Source organism: Ictalurus punctatus, chromosome 4 (genome assembly GCF_001660625.3).
Source record: "Ictalurus punctatus breed USDA103 chromosome 4, Coco_2.0, whole genome shotgun sequence".
Classification (NCBI taxonomy): Eukaryota; Metazoa; Chordata; class Actinopteri; order Siluriformes; family Ictaluridae; genus Ictalurus; species Ictalurus punctatus.
The window spans coordinates 6,677,382-6,698,782 of NC_071284.1; the positions used below are offsets into that span (position 1 = coordinate 6,677,382).

A 21,401-nucleotide genomic window follows, 5' to 3' on the forward strand; every position below is an offset into this window, starting at 1 on the left:
AGTCGGTGACCTAGAGAACAAGTATCAGTATGTATTTATTGCTAGAGACTTCAAAGCACTTCTGTAAGTCGCTCTGGATAAGGGCGTCTGCCCGATGGCGTAAATGTTTTTCTTGCAACTCCAGGGTTGTGGGTGCGTGGAGCTTGCATGTTCTCCCTGTGCTTCTGGCGTTTCCTCTGGGTACTCCGGATTCCTCCCCCAGTCCAAAGACATCTGTTGTAGTCTGATTGGCATTTCCAAATTGTCTGTAGTGTGTGAATGGGTGTGTGTGTTTGTGTGCAATTGTGCTTTGCGATGGGTTGGCACCCTGTCCAGGGTGTCACCCACCTTGTGCCCCGAGTTCCCTGGACTGGGCTCCAGGCTCCCGCGACCCTGTGCAGGATAAACGGTACAGAAAATGGATGGATTAATATAATAATAATAATAATAATAATAATAATAATAATAATAATAATAACATTAAAACTAACCAAAAATAGTACATAACATAATAGAATACAGAAATTGATTATATTTTATTATTATTTTATTACAAGTTCATCTATTTATTTATTTTTAAATATCATTTTGTGATATTATACTCTATAGTATCGTGCCATTTTGTTTTGGCTGTGTGTGAATTTGGCGACATCTAGTGCAAAATGTTCACATTCTCATTTTTAACACTACGTGTCAAAAGGCTCCAATCAACACCATTCTACTTTAAGTCTACTCTAATCATCATGCACAAATATCCACAAAAAATGCACTTGGGATGCAGTTACATGCAGAGAATCACACATAAAATCCTAATGAGCTATTTCAACTGAAAATGACTATTGACATGACAATACCTTTAAAGTTTTGTGTATGTAACTCTAGTGGGATCTTTAATGAATTAACTGTTTGTTTGTTTGTTTGTTTGTTTGTTTGTTTATTTGTTGCAGGAACCACTTAGTGAATTAAATGGTCTAATAATGAATAACAATTCATCACTGCTTCAATCATAACAATAATTTTAATAAATACTCTTAGTTCTTCTCACACAGGAAATAAAGGACGACTTTGTGTGTCATCCCTCCACTGAGTCACCCCATACAAATTATAACAATAAGATCACACAAACACACGCACGCACATGCGCACACACACACATTCACGCACATACACACTAACCGGTGGACAGTTGAAAAAAATACTGTCGAATTACCAGGTTGAACCTTCGAGCATAAAAGTGTGTTTCCGGCTTCGTACAATTCAACATCTTAAACACAAAGGTCCACAGTTCCTTGTTCTGAACAGAATGATTTCATCACGCATCCTTCTCTCTGTTTCTGATTACAGCGGCATTTCATAAAGCATCAAAATAAACCAAAACACTACACACTGCATCTCGCAGTTCCTTTATCTCAGATCAGTGTGTAGAAGGAGAAAGATCTTCCACGGTCTCATTCGAAGAGGTAAATAAGCGTGTACGTTTGAGTACAGGTAGTACATTACGGTACAGTGTGTTTCGTATTTTATTGCAAATGGACGGAGACCCTCGGCTTGACCATAACAGTAATTCCCTTTCTCCAGGCTCGTAATGTTCCTGTTTACTGAGGAAAATGGAAGTGAGCGTGCATTTAAACCGGAAACAGCTGATGACACCAGATCTCAGTCGTTCTAACTCCTATGACACTTCCTCACAGAAAGACACATGCACACACTCTTGCTTACATACTTACACACAGGCAATATGTACTGTACATCAGGATTTGCTGACAAACCAGGCCTTCACATTAAAACAGCTCCTGCTTTCTGATCAGGTTCTGCAGAAAGCCTGAGATGGTCAGTCTTCTCCTCAAAAACATAAATATGCTTAGATCTACCGTATTTTCTGGACTATGTGACCCACAGTTTTCTCCTCTAATCATCATTTTGTAGCCTAATCGTAATATAGCCAGTTGTTAGTGACTTTATTTTGGACGTTGCCATGTATGGTAATTGTCATACCTTTGTAAATTGGTCTTTTTAACTGTTTAATAGTACCAAACTGGGAATATTTGTGTTCTAATGTCACTAAAACCATTCACAAGACTCCTCCCCTAAACATGTCTTGGCCAATTTATAATTGTGAATAAGCACGGGAAAAGCTTTCTGAGCAATCCATGTGCAAACAACAAAAGCTGACACCATAGATGCTTCAGTGACGGAGTGAAATATTACCCATTTTCCAAAAAGTAGACATTTAGGATTTGGATTAAACGGCGCATTGATTCACTGTATCGTGCTTTTTGACGTGACGTGGAGCAATTGAATGCGTAAAATATCTATTTTTTTTAAATGGGGAGGGGGGGGGGGGGGAATAAATAATGGACAATATAAAAGTGAAACAACAAAATGAAGAAACTATGAAGTAAAATATCACCAAGCATGGCTAATTTACTCGAGTTATTAGCTTAACATTGGGAAAACTAAATGCTAATCCCCCACACAGCCATTACAGCTACTGTAAAACAAGGAAGAATATTTTCCCCTGTTTTTCTAAAGTATGTGAACATATCAAATCAGACTGGAATGTTTTTCTTTGCTTCACAATTATTGGACTATATGCAGTATAATTCCTGTGTGCTGCAGTATTTTGAATGTAGGCTGAGGCCTTGTACTACAAGGTTTCAGCATAAAACACTGCTATATAATGATTTCACTGAACTACTACTGAACACTAAAGGGACAAAAGCTAAAGCAGACTATTAAAATATATGGGTAACTTGTATGCACCATTTTAGAGGGAATATAGTTATTTGTAAACTAAAAATGTCTTATCTATTAATGTGATGCAAATAGCAAACTTATATAAAGTATATATACTGTATACTGTTGTTTTTCATCATAGTTAAGGGAGGTCTGTCTTAATATCATGAGTTACTTATTGTCCAGAAAATACAGTATCAAAGGAATGGCTTTCATCACATACATATTACCTGGTTATTAAAAAAAAAGAGTTTTATTGAACAATCTATAGGGGGAATGATACAAGCAGTAGGACTTGACCTTTACTTTTATGGAGCTCATAAAAGTGCTGCAGCTCGGAAACTATGGTTCAATGCAGTGGCTATGAAAAATAATCCATAGAGCTCCAGGTGATTTTGTTGTTGTTGTTGTTGTTGTTGAGTACTTCTCTCACACTCACTGAGATGGGAGAGCCGTGGTTTCTGGGATACTGTATCTAATAGTGACACCAACCACAATGGCCTCCATGAGATATGCAGGTCAGAGCTAGGAATTTCATGGCCCCTTTTCTGTCTAGGGAATATGCTGGCCATGTAAATGAGGCCAGGCGGCCTATAATGGATCCTGGGATTTTATAAGAAGTGCTGCTCACACATTGTGGCTTGTGAATGCTGCCCACATAGAGGCACCGTGCTGTCCTGGCTCTGCCCCTCCATGTCTATGTCCAGCAGAGTTGGGCGGCCAGTGGTGGCTCCTGCGCTGACCCCGCTGTCCCCAGAGCCTAGCGGACTGTCACAGCTGCTCCCTGGAGATGAACTAAGCGTCCGAGACAGTGACGACAACTTCCACGGGTCTGGGCGCGCCCGGGCCGGGGTGGGGCGGGGACGGGGAGCGAACTCCAACGTCTTGGGCCGTTCGAGGGTTCCGGTCTGGGATTCGGAAGAAGGAGGAGCTTTACGCCGATGCGCTGCGGGGAAGATTGTGGATGGATCCGGGAGACGAGGGATATCTAGAGCGTCACGAGAACCTGAGTGAAAACACCAAATATCATAGAGATATACAGTACTGAATACAACGAGAACAAAAACAGGGTTATTTGAGATACAGTATTTTAATAGTTTAGTATACAAGAATAGTGGATATAAAACAGGAAGGAAGGAAGGAAGGAAGGAAGGAAGGAAGGAAGGAAGGCCCTCCAAGTTTAGGCCAAACCCATTCCAGGGTTAAATCCAAATACAGATATGGTATTACAGTATATATGGTATATATGGTAGATGGATGGTTGGATGGATGGAAGGAAGTAAGGAAGGAAGTGAGGAAGGAAGAAAGGAAGAAAGAAAGGAAGGCCCATTCCAAAACAGATTCCAGGGTTAAATACAAATACAAATATGGTATTATGGTATATATGGTAGATGAATGGTTGGATGGAAGGAAGGAATGAAAGAAGGAAAGAAGGCCCTCCAAGTTTAGGCCAAACCCATTCCAAGGTTAAATCCAAATACAGATATGGTTATTTGGAGTGCTAAGCATATATAAAGATATAGATACAGATAGTGGCATTGTGTTAAATCCCTAGTACACACAGATTCCTGCTGACCCACCTGTGTTTGGTGCATTATTGGGTGTGATGGGAGGAATCGGCATGCTGCCGTCTGAGGGCGTGCGTCGGTGCCCTGTCACTGTCTGTGCACGAGGTCTGATGGCACCGTCAGATGGTGTGCGTCGGTGCCCGCGGTTCACAGCCATGGTGGCAGAGACGTGGGTGGGTGTGAGTGACTGGTTGGGCTCCCGTTTGAAACTCTCTGCTCGCAGGTCCAGCAGGGGGTTTAGAGCGGGTGCTGGGCAGGGCATAGTGCTGCTCGGACTTGGGATCAGATCGTCTGGGTCCGAAGGCAGCAAGGACTTGGTGGAGTTGCAGTCAGAAAGAGAGGAGAGGGAGAGGAGTGTGACAGAAGGAGACGGGTCCAGGCAGGGCAGCGCGGACTCCTGATGATGGCGGTTGTGAGACAAGGACAGGGACAGCGTACGGCTTGGGGGAGATGTGCTGCGCCGGAATCTGCCCGTGCGCTGAAACAGACCTTCCTTCTTTTTTCTTTGCTCCTCTCGTGCATCATGTTCGTCCTGACTCACCTGTACACACACACAAACCATGTGTAAACATCAATTCATTTATACATCATGAATTACTGCGAATAATCCATCACATCAATTCCATATGCTAAATATTATAACTAAGCGAATCAGTACTATTCATTATAATTATCTTTGAGCTCAAATAATAATTAAATTGCTTTCCTTACTGTCGTTCATTCTACAGGGTGTCCGAAATGTCAGGAACCAATAAGAACATGTTGAGCAAATATGTCGATTCGATAAGGTTGAGCAAAATCCTTAAAAACATGATATACTGTCTGAGAAAGTTATTTTAAGTAGTAAATACAAAATTAAAAACATGTTTACTCTCATTGGTTCCAGACAGTTTAGACACCCTGTCTGGTTCTCTGTAATAAGAAAAACAGATGATAAACGAATACAAAACATAAAACATGGACTGAGGTCTTTAAGTTTTTAACTATAATACATACTCTTTCGTACCAAGGTCATTAGGTAAGACAGGAGGGTTGCTAAAAATGAAAATTTTAATAGTGAATTAATCAACATTTGAACAATCTGCTTAAATGTGGCTTGTAAACAAGAATGGTTGTAACAAATATCATTGTTTTGTATGTATCATTCATTTATTTTTTTCAATAATACAAAAAACCCTTAAAGATAAGTCACTAAATATCCTAAAGCAAATATACAAGTCTGACTGATATCACTGGGATAGAACTGGGTCCAGTTTGAGGTACATATTTTACTGATTTTGGGTAAGACAGGCTTTCCTGTCATTCCATGGCAGCTGCATTATGGTAAATGATCTGCACTTATATAGTGCTTTTTTAACCTTAGCAGTTCTCATTCACTCTTTCACACACACACTCACACACCAGTAGTAGCAGAGCTGCCATGCAAGGCGCTAACTTGCTGTTGGGAGCAACTTGGGGTTCGGTGTCTTGCCCAAGGACACTTCGGCATGTGGAGACATGTGGGCCGGGAATCGAACCGCCAACCCTACGATTAGCAGACAACCCGCTCTACCACCTGTCTAGACTCCTGTCTCACTCTGTCAGTTTTGATTGCTAATGAAGATGCCTAATACTTCCACTGCTCCATCTCTAGATATGTATTTGGGATGGCTTGCCTGAAAACTGTGCGCCCTCTGTAGTCCAATCATTCATTTATTCATTCAATCATTTCCATCAACCTCTCTATCCTGATCAGGGTTGCAGTGGATCCAAATCCACCCATCATTAACAATTAATTTAAAATGCACACAAGGAAACATGGAGCTTATTGAAATCTGAAGTTTCAAATTAACGCAAGCATGCTTGAAATTCTATAGAGTAGCAATCCATGTCATCTGAAACGGCAGATGTGTTTCCTGCCCTCTTTACCTGCAATCGTCCCAGCTGGAGCAGGTCTGAGCCGAAGCCCACGGCAGCCAAGATTGAGGCACAGCCCAGCAGTACCATGTCACTCTTCTTCCTCTGATTGCAGCGCCGCAAAGGATCCTGGGAACCCACTCCAGGCCCTACACCTGTCCATGTGTGACTGGCATCCTCCGCTGCCCCGTTGCTACTGCCCTCCGGAGCCAATCGCTCCTCGAGCTCAGACTGTTCCTCTACAGAGACACAGACATGAGAGATTATACTTAATTACTTCAGGGAATGGATCCTGGGGTATTAGATCTTAGGTATTTTTTACATTTTTTATTTTTTTTTAAAGGCTTTAAATCTTGAGGTCAGTTTATAATTTAAAACAATTTTTTTTTTTGTACAACACATGAAACACTGGCCAAAATAAGAAGCAGGAAATACCCGGGCTCTACTTCTCGTTTGTCATCATGCAACTTGAGAGAAGATCCTGAACCATCACAGTGACGATAAAAACAAATATGTACGATTCTAAATGAATTAATGAATTCATGCCTTATGACTGACATGTGTTCCTATGTAATACATAGGAACATACATGTTTCCACTACTGACAAAATAAAACAAAAATGAGAGATACATTTATCATGGTCAGAAAAAAAAATGGGACGCGCTACTATTCTTCTTGAATAAGACACAATAATGTTTGCAAAATAGCAAATAAACAAAACATTTTGTACATGCTTTGGATTTCAGTAAACATTTGTGTCTGTATAACATTACCATTTTGTGCACTGTGTCTATACCAATGTTAAGTCCAACATGGTCAAAGTTCTCAGATTAATATTCATTCTTTCTTTGATTAGCTGATAAATCAAACGATTTACAAACAAGGTCACATGTGGTACTGTATACAGAACCAGTTAGCAACTAATAATGCTACTCCAGAGCCACACCAGTTCTGCTTGGTGCCGAATATGAGGTACTAGGTACCAATAATCTGTAATCTGTAACATTTTGCACAGTTCTAGTTTCCTGGTGGCAAAAGTTCCTGCCGCTTTGTGCGGCGAAAAAAAATACCCTTCTTTATTATTCTAGCTGTAACCACACCAGAGAGGTAATCGAGAGCTGGTAAATAAAATGATACAAGATTAACCTGGATTAGGTTTAATAGAACTGGGACAGAATAATCAGGACCACTCATGCTATCTCTTACAAATGGATTTGTACACAACGGGGTGTGCTGTTATAGAAAAATAGTGAACGAAAGGGTGGATTGAGGAACCTGACGTGAAGCCGAGTGACTGTTACCACTGATCCCAACATCCCAACATATTTTATTCCTCTTCTTTAATTCAACAACGGAATGCTATACATTAGATCAGTTTATAGCTATGTTTAACGTTGTGTAAATTATCCAAAACAAGGTAGTTCCTGTTATCACTTACGTTATAGCTGCTGTAAACAGTTATAGCTCACCAGCCTCTCATATTTCTCTCTTTCACAAAGTTAAAGATATAGCTTATAATGTTACAGAAAAACTGTAAAGCCCTCGGACTTTCCCCCTAAAAGGAACAAATTTACTTTATTACATAAAGCACTGACACCAGACACTCTGTATTCCAAAAATGCTAAACAAAAGTCTCCTTACAGGTAACTTCAGCATATCAACAATTACACGTACATTCTAATTCTGATTCTGTGCAGCATCCACCATACAAATCACTGTGTAAGCTGTTACTATAGGAACAAAAATTCATAACATAACCTGTGATCTGCATTGCAGCTGGAACTACTGCCCAAGCTGCAGTTCTAGAAAATTAATCAACACCTTTCTCACACATTATCTATTAGAAGGACCCATCTCTAACTCACCCATCTCATTGAGACTGGAGAAGCCACCAGTTATAGGGACATGTTTGGGGGACTTGCCAAGATTAGGAGCACTGGAGGACCACACCTTCCCCTCTCCAAGTGACTTCAACCTGCAACCAATACGGCATTTAAGCATTTATTATCTTTATAAACGTGTTAACTGGAAATGAGTCCATAATTCAGCACATCATCCATTGTGTATGGATTAGGTTGAGTACCTGTCTTCTCCTCCAACACGCTCCCGCTGGTGGGTGGAGCTGGGACCCCAGGTGCGGCCCTTCTTTTTTGCCCCTGCCAGGTCTTCTTTCTTACACACTGCTGTACGCCCCCAAGTGTTCCTCCCATCACTCGGGGTCACTGGAATTCAAAAAGGCCATTTTTATTATAGTATTATGTTATAATACATTTCATTACTGATTTAGCTTCAACTAAAGAAACAAGCATTAGACATCAGACATGAGTTGGCTGATATGGGTTAGGTAGAAAATTATTTTGTAAATTTTACTTTAATGATCTAAGCAATGACTTTAATGATCTAAGCCAGAAGAACATGGTGTCTCTGGGACTGTGATCAGAAACCCATCCATTTTCTGTACCACTTATCCTACACAAGGTCACGGGGGAGCCTGGATCCTATCCCAGGGATCTCCGGGCACAAGGCGGGGGACACCCTGAACCAGCAGGGCACAATCACATACCTATTCACACACTACAGACAATTTTGAAATGCCAATCAGCCTACTGCGCATGTCTTTGGATTGCAGGTGCAAACCGGAAAACCTGGAGGAAACCCCCGAAGCACAGGGAGAACATGCAAACTCCGTGCATACACGGCGAAGGTGGGATTCGAATCCTCAACCCCGGAGGTGCGAGGCAAACGTGATACCGCGCCCCCCAAGATCGGAAACAATCAACTCAAATTATTATCATTAGAGATCTCTACATTATGGTTCTGGCCCAGATCCCATCACTCCTGATACACAATCATTTCAAAAGCTTTCTGAGTTTCGTCTCAGTTGAGTTTGGAGCTGGAATAGAACTTTGAACTAACCATAAATGCTGGACAGAGAAGCACTGCTTGTTATAAGACATGTACTCACATCGAATGGCTCTGAGGCGAGGTATAACTCCCGGACTGGCTGGTGGAGTGGTGCTCTCACTGCCCTGACTTTTCCTCTTATCCATACTGGGAGAGGCCTTCACTGTGATCTTATGCTCAAAATCTACACAAGAGAAACAGAGTTGTTTTTCATATCTTATATTCAGTAATAACTCCGTAAATAAAAACGTAAATTGACTTTTCATCGATCACTTGGCTGCAATTTCTGTCCAACCCACCAGAGGGCAGGCTGATACAGTTGCTGTCTCGGCCCAGTTTCAGGAGCCGGCTCTTCTTGAAGTGGCCCTTGCGCTTTTTCACGTGTGGTTTCTCCTGGTACATCTGATGGATAATGATGTTCAGCTCTCTCTCCACGATGTCGATCTCCCGCTCTGCTAACTCTTGCTCTCGTCTCTTCAACACCTCCTCCTGCGTCCTCTGTTCCTCTGCAGCCCGAGCCAGCTCCTCCTCCCAGGAACGCAGCTCCTGTTGTGTATTTAAGAGGGTATTTAAATCTGTGTTTGAGAATCATCACCATGCATCAGTATTAGAAATAGTAAACAGAATCATAAAGAATAATGGTGTATTAGGGAAATGGAGAGAATGTAGTGTGTAAACAGGGAATTGAAAATTAGATTAGCAACCAAGCCAGTTGAGTTAATAAATTGTTTTGCTTTCTACTACTAATTCCAGGGCCATAAAATGACTTTATTGGACACATACTTTATAGGCAGACACTTAACTGTCCAAGACACTGTGGTTTTAATGTATTAGCATTGTATTTAAAAAATACTAACAAGCTACAAATAATACATCTCCTTATACTACATTGGAAATAAATATTAAATAAAGATACAGATAATACATTTGTCTAGAACAGTGTCTGAGAATTATATTTATATAAAGTATTTTGGCAAAAGATGAAGTCATTTACGCCTTTAACATGAAATAATAGGTTTGCTCTGCTATAGTGAACGGTCTTTGGTAGGTTTACCTGAGCAGTAGATGTAGATACACGGTATACTGTATGCACCTGACAAACTGCCAACATGGGAAAATAATAAACCGACATTCGCCTGAACTGCAGCTAACAACTTAACAACACCAGTTACCTTCTCTTTGGCCCTCAGCTCATCAAACATCTGCTGGATCTCCAGCCTCCAGTCCTCCTGCAGTGAATGGAAAGACTCCAGTGGCATCTGGAACATGGAGGACTGCTCGATGGCCAACAACCTTTGCAGTATACTACTAAATGAGGGACGACTGTGAGGGTTCGGGCTCCAGCACTCTGGAGAGAAGAAAAGAGACAGATTATTATATTACTATGAATAAAAGGGAAAAGCACTGAAGAAATTAATTGTATCAGTTCATTTGTACAGGTATGCGGTCATAAAATGATAAGTACATATTCTAGCACTGCCAGAGTAAACGGTAACTGCTGAGCCATATGATTGGATTGTATTCTGCCACTTTAGATGAACAAACATAAGTATAGCAAAGGAAAGACTAGAGTGGTACATTCCACCTAAGTCGATTCCATTATAGTGCTGTTCTTGTTCTGTGTGTGTATCAGTCATACCTCCCAACAGTTGAGCAAAGGCCTCAGGGCAGGTGGAGGGAATAGGGAGGGTCAGTTTGTTCATAGCGACTCCATAGGCCACAGCCAAGGCATCAATCTCTCGATACGGCACTTCACCAGTCAGCAACTCCCAAAGAAGTACCCCAAAACTGGTGAGACAAAAAGTGTTACTCAAACATGGATATAAACAATCAATTCAAAGTGCACATTTTGGTAAATTATCCTCAACGCAACCACTAATTACAGGCCCTTCTGAGTTGAATGTGTTTGTGTCTGGCTTTTTCCTTCGCTGCAGTTATTACTTAACAGTCCTAACACCCTTGTAATCTCATTAAGTGGTTGCTAATGAGCTAATGGGATGTGTTCAGATATGTTAGATCAGGGAAAACACGTAAAAATGCAGCATAGGCCTGCTTCAGTGATACAGGCCACTGGTACAGGTCTGCTTCAGTGATACAGACCATTAGTACAGGCCTTCTTGAGTGATACAGGTCAGTGGTACAGGCCTTCTTCAGTGCTACAGGCCATTAACTCAATTAAATTAGGTACACTAGAACTGTCAAAGTGTGTTATAGTGTTGTACTCGCCCAGAAAAATAACCATCCATTTCTTGGTATAATATGCCAGACTTCCTCCTCAGGCTGCCGTCTTACCTCCACACATCGCTGCTTTTAGAGAAGAGCGACAGTTTAATGACCTCTGGAGCCATCCAGGCATAGGTGCCCGCTGCACTCATCTTTGTGGTGCGATGCCACTCCCGTGCCAATCCAAAGTCTGTGATCTTTAGCGTCTTACCACTCAGGTCATCCCGCTCCACTGGCTCCAGAATAAGAACTGAGAGAGGGACAGGAAAACATGGGGAGAGAGATATGGAAAAGTTCATGGAAAGGTTCATGTTTATGATAAACAGGGAGAATTTCCAACCGTTTTTGCCTCGTAGTAACCTAGAAGTGTGTTATGAATGTCCTACACATTTTAGTGTTTCCTCTTTTACAACACACCTGATTGACCTTATGTCTTGAAGGCCTTCAAAGTATAGTATAATAAAGTTAACACACTGGATGTTCAGTGTGCTCATCAAACATACATCTCTCAGTAGCATGTTTAACCACATACACACTCACTCCATCCATATTGTGTTGCCTTAAGGCATTAAATTTATTTTCTTGAATTTTTAGTTTTTGACAATAATCTAGTAGCTATGCTAATCGCTAGGCTAATCGCGATGCTAATTGTTATGCTAACTGTTATGCTAACTTTATTTTTGTTTAGACAGCAATTTATGTGAATTTAAATAATAGTTCACAATGAAAGTATGCTGTAACAAATGACAGAGACTGATTATATTTCTGTTGGTTTATTTCAGTTTTCACCACTCAATGTCTTTGAAGCAGAACGAACAGTAAAAGACTCAACCTTACTACATCTCTGTCTTCATTGGCTACGGTTTAACTAGATGTTTAGTCAGCGTTTCAACACCCTGCACGAGAACATTATACATATGGCCATACATTTAAAAAACTATTCATCTATAGCATTGTTTACAATGACGCTGCAGTCTGAATTATGGGATAGAATTCTCAGAAGAACCAATGCCATTTATTTGTCCAAAATAAGAATACAGCCTTCCAGGAGTATATGTCAAGAGCAACTTGTGAACTGATTATCGGCATGTCTTTCACAAAATATATACAGCATATGAACACATTTACACAGAACCATACATCCCGATCTGCTCATATATACATATATATACGCTAAGCACACTGAGGGAACACAGAACCGACACACACTTCCAGACATTAGCAGCGATGCTTATCACACATGGCACACAGACATATACGTACAGCAACCTTATTCATGTAAACACTCTGATAATCTCACATACACACTCTAAACCCGACACTCTAAACATCTCATCTATATTAGGCCCTAAATGACTCCTGCACTTGATGTCCAGCATCCACATTTTGATGAAGTTGCATTAGCACAGAGATGTATTCAGATGCCTAACCCTAACCCCTAAATCTCTCTCGCTCACACACACACACACACACTAAAAGATCAATTTAAATATAAATGCATAGTAGTGAGTGGCTATTACAGAGCTTTCATGAATGAATCATAATATTAAGAACATATTGGAAAAAATGATCTCTGACTAATGATGTCTGTGGAAGTAGTTTTATTGATCCTTGAGTGTTGTATCACGGAAAATGTTAGGAACCGATGGAGACTGAATGGATCCTGGCATCTCTGTATCAGTAAGCACAGCTCATTTTATCACTGGTGCTTGTAGAAGTATTCAGAATGCAACATTTACAAAGGATTTCTTTTGGCATGTTTGGCATCTTTTGGCATTGCTCATTTTCTTCCTCTCTATCTAAACCATGTTTTGTCATCACGTGTCAAACTACATCAAATTTGATATGCTGTTTCCTATTTCATATTCAAAGCCCATAATGACACACGGATCAACTGTAGATATGGCTGAGAGTTTGACTGAATAATACCATGCATCAGTCATCTTACTTGGTTAGCTAGTTTGCACACTAAGTGAGGCTCAATAAAGAAGTGTGGCCTCTGTGCCTGTCAGTCCTACCAAGGAGGTGTGGCTTCAGTTTGTCAGTCTCAGTGAAAGAGGTGTGGCCTCTGTGCCTGTCAGTCTCAGTTAAGGAGGTGTGGCCTCTTCATTTTTTAAAATCCCACCATCATTTTCTAAATCACACTCGGAGATACATCTGGGATCAACATCACAAAGGAAAACACAACAGTTCTTCTTACAGCGCTAACCATCACCAAGACATCCATACTAACAAACTAGAAATGAAAGAATAACATTAATATCATACCTTCGATAAACCTAATAATTCGACTTCAAAGCAATGGAAAATCTCTCCGCCTCAATCAAAAGAAAAACTACTAAAGTGAACTCTATTTGGACACCACTCATCACCTACATACATACACCAGGGAATCGCATCGCAATAGCTAACAATATTGGCCCTATAGTAAAACCACATAGCCAATGCCATTCCAGCATAATATTCACAAAAACATGTAGATAATACACGCAGCATTCACAGAAACCATAGTTGGTGTTATACATGTTAATTAACTCAACCGACATACCAACTACTACTCTTTGCACATGCCCTCCACAACCCCCTCTCCACCCACTGTCCTGATAAGTACCATGCTCATGTCGCGTGTACTGTCTTGTCTTGTCTGTTGTTTTGTCTCATCTGCTGTCCTGTCTGTTACATCCTACACACACCATACACCCCACCATCACTATACTAACCCTTAAATATGAAGTACAACACATCTACAAATAGGAATGAAGTAAAATAAATAGTCTCAATGGTCCCCCAAAGAAAGTGATGGTGGCAGGGGAAAAGAGGCGTGGCCTCAGATTGATTCAATGAAAGAGGTATAGACAATGAAGGAGGCATTGAACTCTGCAAATACTGAATCACAATGTATCACAATCTGTTTGAAATGTTTGGCTCCTTCAATCATATCTTTCATTGACCACACTTTGAATTGTGCATCATATTGTCTCAGAGAGTCAGACAGTCTGTTTATCTCTTAGCCTGATCGGTGAAACATTTTCCCTTGCATGAGTTTCAGGGCTAGGTTAAAGCCGCCTGCGTAGGGAAATGCTGAGGAGGCTCCTGACGTGGATGAACGTAACTCAGAGCCTGACCATCCAACGATTTGACTGTCAATTAGAGGTGCTGGGAGTGTCAATGTACTGCATGTATTCCAGTTTCTGCCCACTGTTTCATCGTTACTTGGAAAGTCATCTGGGAGATTACATCCATTTGATTTTGGATGAGGTTTTTTTATTTTTTTTTGCGGTTGTATGTTGAGAACAGAGAGAACGGGAAAGTGTGGGAAAGTGGGTGAGGGAACAGGAGTTGAAACTCTCTTCCTCTTAATCTCTCTCTCTCTCTCTCTCCCTCTCTCTCTCTCTCTGTTGCATGTCCACATACTATATCTATCCCTATGTCTCCTCTCTAGACTTCCTCTTGCATTTCCATGTGTGTGCAGTGTGTGGAAATGTTTGTAGTATCAATACTCGTCTGAGCTGCTCGGAGCTGTGTAGGGAGGGGCACTGTGTGCCTTTCCCTGTGCATATGCAAAAGACACAGAGAAACCGAGAGTGAGACAGAACATCGCAATGGCTTTACTTGACTGACTCAATTCCAGTGCAACAGATAGAGAATGCATTTTCTGTGCGTTATGTTGCATACTGTATAATGATGCTTCAATCTCATACATTTTACATAACCTTACCGTAAAATAAACAGTGTTAACTGTCACTGGTGAATAGAATAGGGCTCATGTACTGTAAATCCCAATGATGTTTAATGACATTGCAGTGGTGGAGATCAGCATTTAGACTTCTAGACACATTTAGAAGGTTGTAATCAACGTGTCAGCGATTGAGGCAGGCGGATGTAAGTGCAGATAATTTATTATGTGAAGTACAAACAAAACAACCAAAACTGTGAAAATAAGAACCATAAACATGAACTGTGGATACAAGGCAAAAAACAAACAGGCTATAAGCGATACTGTGGCACACACAACAACAAACGACAATTACACCAGAAGCTTGATGGTGAGACACTGACTAGGGTTAGGGTGAGGGTTACATGCATATCAATATTCCGATATTAATGAGAATTTGACGATATGCTAATTAGTATTGAGTCATGTAAATGCCATAATTCAGATGAGTACAACATTCTGATACCCCAAATTCTGATTCCCACCCCTGAAATATGCCTGTTTTAATCGGACATTTTTGCATGTAAACACCTTGTTCAGAAAATCCACTGAAAGAAGATATATGCGCATGTTCAGTCTGCAAGGAATTGTGGGTATTAACAGCAACATCTTGAATCTCACGGGAAAGGAATATATACAGGAATATTCTCATGCCTGTACGCATATAAACATTGTATTCAGAATACAATATAGATATGCTGTTTTCTATTTCTTACTGAAAGACTATAATGAAGCACAGATAAACTGGATAAATGGAATTTGATGTGCATGTAAACATAGTCACTGAAAGACTGGAACTTAAAGAGTGGTACCAAACAAGGCATAAGGAGGCACAGGTGAGAGTGATTAGTGAGGCATGCGATGTGCTGGGGCTGATGGGTAGTGTAGTTCTGCACCCATTGGCACTACCATGACACATTGATGTAATTCTGATTAAGCTATTGCAGCTATGAGCTTAATTGGTCACATGAATAGTACAAGAGTAATTCCTGGTTTTAAAAAAAATTATAATAATAATAATAATAATATAAAAATAAAGTAATCAATAACTTACAATACCAAATCAATCAGCTCCCTAGTTCAGTAGTCAGAGCAGTGATCAGGGAGCCATTTTAAGAGCTGTCTCAATTGTAAAATCCTTCCAGTGCACTGTGCTCCCTAAAATTTCACAATGCACCGCAAAAACCAGGGAGCATCGATGCTTATGTTATCTTACTGGAAATTACGTCATGTTTTCTGAAGACTAAATTATAAAATGATCAAATTAGATACAATTTTTTATGTTTTGAGATATTCAAAGTTGTTTTATTAAGATAAGGAGCTAAATGATTAGGCTTAGATGCCAGATTGTCTAAAGAGGACATATAACAGCTAATTCCACTAGTTATGTCCAGAAATCACTTTACGGAGGAATAAACCATATGCTAGCTTTGCTAGCTCCAGCTACTGTTAAAATTCCGGTAACATAAATCCACGACTGCTTCTTGGTTAATGGTGTAGGCACAAAATGCAATACATGCAGTATGATTGACGTAATAATTGACTTCTTTTGGGTACATTTACATCTTCAGAACTTCCTCCCTCTTTAATGCAAATTGGGTTGGAACACTACCTATAGAGCTAATGCTGCTTGTCCTTTAAGCTAACTTACTGAACGAAAGCTGAGTAGCAAGTGAAGCAAACTGTGAAAATCTTATAATGTAGTAGTAGTTTGGACCTTTGTGTTCAGTTTTGCCTGAGATTCAGACTGAGAGTTGTCTACATCATACAAAACAGAGTTTAGCCTGCTTATGTGCTCGAATATATCTAGTGTAGTGTGGGGGCTAATTACATTTATTTGTTAATATTTCTAGTTTAAAAAGAATATTTGCCATGATATATTATATATATATATATATATATATATATATATATATATATATATATATATATATATATATATATATATATATATATATATTCAAGGAGTGTTAAGCAGGAGCAAAGTTTGCAACAAAACATCACACTACAGACTGGTTGATGTGGTACTTTTTACCACAGAACCTGTGTGCTAAGCTAGCTAGCTAGTGTGTGTGTGTGTGTGAGAGAGAGAGAGAGAGAGAGAGGGCCTTTCCTATGTGTATCTAATGCAACGAGAGAAGAGCAGAATAGAAGATGACTACTGACGTTCATAATAAGCCATTGTTATGGCCCCACTCTCCTTTTCTATTTCAGTGCCTCTGTGCCTGTGAGGGACAGCTGTCTCCGCAAGGCTCTGTGCGTGTGTACATGTGTGTGTGAGTGTGCGTGCGAATAAGTGAGAGGGAGAAAGAGAGAGAGAGAGAGAGAGAGAGAGAGAGAGAGAGAAAGGGAGAGAGAAAGAAAGAACAGGGAAACATGGTTATACGTATGTGAGTGAGAGAACGCAGGAAGGGAGACTGAGAAAAAAAACACAAGTATCATCGAGAACGAGAGAGGTAGAGAGACACAACGAAAGTGTGTATACCGAAAGTGAGGGCGTGTCACTAATGAGTGTGTTTGATCTAACACACCTTTATTTTGCCTCTTGTCTTCTGTATATGTGTTCGTGTGTGTGTGTGTGTGTGTGTGTGTGTGTGTGTGTGTGTGTGTGTGTGTGTGTATGAGAATGTGTTTATGGGTGAGTTTGTGTGTTTGGAATGATATTTGAGCTCACAGTCACACAGGTTTGGCCAGTCTTGCCGTCTCAACTCACATCAAACACAGCGAATCCCGTGCCCAGTTGGTCACCGTTTTACATTGTGTGCCACCCGAAGCCACCATTTTTCATCATTTCATCACTTCAAAATGCCCATGGTGAACAGGTGGACAATAATCGTCTAGCAAGAGAGCAACGAGTCTGTTATCAGGACTGCCGTCACTGATATATTGGACATTTGGAGAATAAAAAATGAACCCATTCATTGCGCTCAATTCGAAGAGCACAGACAGGACAACTTGTCCTGTCAGCTGTTAGATATCAGAGCTTTGTGATCTGCACACTAGTTCTATCTTGAGCCCGTTATAGACTGTACCTTTTAAGATTATATGCTTGTCACAGTGTAAAAGATGAGTAAAGTAACATCTTGAATGAATTCTATAACAGATAGTGCGATGTGTTCTCCATGTCAGATTATATGATCTCGATCTTCAAACGATAGACGGAAAGAAAATTACTATGATCTACTTATGTCATCTAGCTCAGTATAAGCATCCTCCAATTCAATTTTCTGTCCATTGGTTTATATTTCTCCATTACCAATACAGTATTTGAAGCTGTGCTGTGAGTTTCGTGTCATCCAATGGCATCCCCCTGTTGGTGGCCTTTATATGAGTGTCGTAGCAGCGGTCACACTCTGAGATTTTAATTAAAATTTCCTCACACTGCCAGACCTTTGTCATAGGCTGTCTTTGATTATTTGATCTTAACTGTGACATGTAATTGATTGAACATTTTGTTAAACAAACAATTTTAGTCACATTCATGCATTTTAGATACCGCTTATCCTACACAGGGTAGCAGGTGCACCTAGAGCCTATGAATGAATGAATGAATGAATGCCTTTTATTGTCACTATACACATGTACAATATCCCAGAGAATTTGGGGCACAAGGCAGGGGAAACCCTGGACGGTGTGCCAATCCATTGCAGGGCACAATCGCAGACATATTCATACACTATGGACAATTTTTGGAAATCAACCTATCTTTGATCATCTTTGGACTGGGGAGGAAACCAGAGTACCCAGGGGAAACCCTTGAAGCACCAGGGAGAACATGCAAACTCTGCACACACAGGGCAGAGACCGGATTTGAACCATCAACCCTCGAGGTCCCAGGCAAATGTGCTAACCTCTAAGCCACAGTGCCCCCCAAGTCTCCTATCAACTGTACCAAATGTCTATAACAATGACCCTTGTTGACAATTTTTTATCAAAACTGCAGCAACATTATACATTGTGATGAATAGTGTCTCATTAACAGACTGACTCTGTGCACTGGTCTCAATAATTACGATACAGCTGCGCTGATCCAGTACAGTTTGCATGAAATATGGATGCAATATCTGCAGTCCAATTCCATATTCAAAACTATTTTTTACACTAGGCATTCACACAGGGACGCACAAACACACACACACACATACACACACACACACTCAATGAAAGTCAAATAGGCAAAACCATTCATATTTCCACATTTTGCTTTTAATCAAATATTATAAGTCAACAAACAAATATGTCATGCTTCTCCACAATAGCAAGCATAGCAAACAGAAAAGATGCGCTGGCTGTTAGTCAGCTCTTTCGTTCAAACCACATAAAACTTACTGTTTTGTCATTTATCCTTATTTTTAATTTGTACTTTAACTGGAAGTATGCTTAATCAATTTAATTTGATCTCCTCCACATGCATTTTGGACAAACGAGTGAAAAAATTTATTATAAAGAAAGTAATCTACCATTTATTTCAGTCCCTGCAGGATTTTGCAATTGAAAGTTGAAAATTAAATGAAAGTTAAATCAAGGAAAAGCTGCAATATTTGTAGGAGCTTGCAATTTTTCAGAATTACCGCAGACTTGTCACGTGACAAGACATGTCATGTGACGTCATCACAACATGCATTCAGCCAAAGCCCTCTTCGATTCAGGTGATCAATGCTGATTCATGTTTGTATGTTTAAGGTCTCATTTACCAACAAACATCATTGCGAATGACTTTTTTTTTCACCAATTCAAGTAGTTCTCCGTAAATAAGCACAAAAAAACTCTGCAAATTGCATCACACATTTTGAAAAAAGCTGCAGTAAAATCAAGCGTTTTTGGCTGCAACCATCACTCAGTGAAATCCTGTACAGACTGATATTTCACCCATTCTCGTGTTTTACGATGTATTACGGAGGTGATGGTAATACAGACTCAACAAAAAAGAGAAAGAAAACGTTGGTGCTACTCTTGATGGGGTTTTTTTCTCCACCAAAGTAAACAAACAAAAATTCACATTTATTCATTCATTTATTTAATTATTTATTGAAATAGTGGGAGAGCCACGCTGGCCCGTTTATGCCAGCCAGTCTTACATATAATTAATAACAGTCACATAAAGAATAATACTGACTTTCCAATGGAATACAGATGAAATAACTTACTACAAACATTGGCACACTTCGTTTAAAGGCTCCCATAGTGTTTCACCTCGCTTACGTTGTACCTGTGAGTTCACAAGTTGGCAGAGGGTTAGATTCTCATATCAGAATTATTCTGAATAAGAAAACGATTGTTGTTGTGAACTAATCAGAAAGCAAACTGAACCGACCTGAGCAAAACGAGTGGGATAGCAAGCAGAGTCATACACAGATGAACTACATCCTTTCTAAATAAATAGGTGAGGATGGACAAGCCCATTGTAATACAGCAGACATGTCACATATCCTCTTTCTAAGTGAGCTGTTACCTAATCAAACAATATAGTGTAATAAAATACTGCATTACATCCCACTGCATCTTTTACACCTTCTAAATCATATCATATTGAATCTTTGGCTCCTTTAAATGTACCTTTCCTCCATCTGATCACTGGGCATGTATTGATCTGCAAATACAGTGTTCAGAAGAGATCCACATTCCTATAGAACACACTTTTATACCAAGATAACATTGTTCTTGTCATTGGATTTGTGCATACATATTTGTTCTTATTTGGTCTTAGCCATCATCCATCCTCCCAAGCCCACATAATTAAAATGATCATCAAACAGATTATTTGTACTGACACTTTTCTATCTCGTGGATACAACAAACACAAACAAACACCCGGACTTGCTGTCTCCTTCACCCCGCTTTAAATAACTGTCTGACTCAACAGGGCCGTGTCTCAAATCAAGGCTTACTCACCAATCTCCTCCATATTTACTCTGCAAATATTAAACCTCTCCCAAGTGCACACTCTGTAGGATATAGTGGGGGTGCAAAGTGGATGTGAAGAAGTTAAATAGGTTATTTGTGCGGGATCACAAATGGATTAATGCTATGGTAATTTTGATTGATGGATTTTTTCTGTGCAGATTTAAAAATGAAAATACGGACACTATTTGCCTGGTAAACGGAAAAAGCAACAAGGTATACACAGGAGAAAGACCTATTATATATATATATATATATAAAGAGAATTGTTGAATTCTCTGATCTGATTGGTCAGAGGATGTTAATTAATTTTCTAAAACACCATGGCTGTAATTCGAATGTTATTGTTTGTTCTGATGTATTATTGTTTCTGTGATAGTGTATAATCATTGATATAGTGATGTTTTCTGTATAAAAACCTTTATTTAACATTTATGGAAGGAGTCTCCAGTGTCAACACTTCAGTAACAGTCAGTAA

General features: G+C 39.9%; 1 protein-coding gene across 1 annotated transcript in view; it reads right to left on the bottom strand.

The window, feature by feature from the left end:
- Window positions 1-978: 978 nt before the first annotated feature.
- Window positions 979-21,401, bottom strand: part of map3k10 (mitogen-activated protein kinase kinase kinase 10) — a 40,122-nt gene continuing 19,699 nt past the window's right edge. The window contains exons 2-11 of the mRNA XM_017466602.3: window positions 11,377-11,557; window positions 10,724-10,872; window positions 10,257-10,432; window positions 9,384-9,630; window positions 9,146-9,268; window positions 8,264-8,402; window positions 8,046-8,155; window positions 6,192-6,418; window positions 4,296-4,824; window positions 979-3,721 (exon numbers count right to left, since the gene is read on the bottom strand). Coding sequence (XP_017322091.3) covers window positions 3,327-3,721; window positions 4,296-4,824; window positions 6,192-6,418; window positions 8,046-8,155; window positions 8,264-8,402; window positions 9,146-9,268; window positions 9,384-9,630; window positions 10,257-10,432; window positions 10,724-10,872; window positions 11,377-11,557 — 2,276 coding nt within the window. The 3' untranslated portion in view covers window positions 979-3,326. The remainder of the gene's footprint in view (window positions 3,722-4,295; window positions 4,825-6,191; window positions 6,419-8,045; window positions 8,156-8,263; window positions 8,403-9,145; window positions 9,269-9,383; window positions 9,631-10,256; window positions 10,433-10,723; window positions 10,873-11,376; window positions 11,558-21,401) is intronic.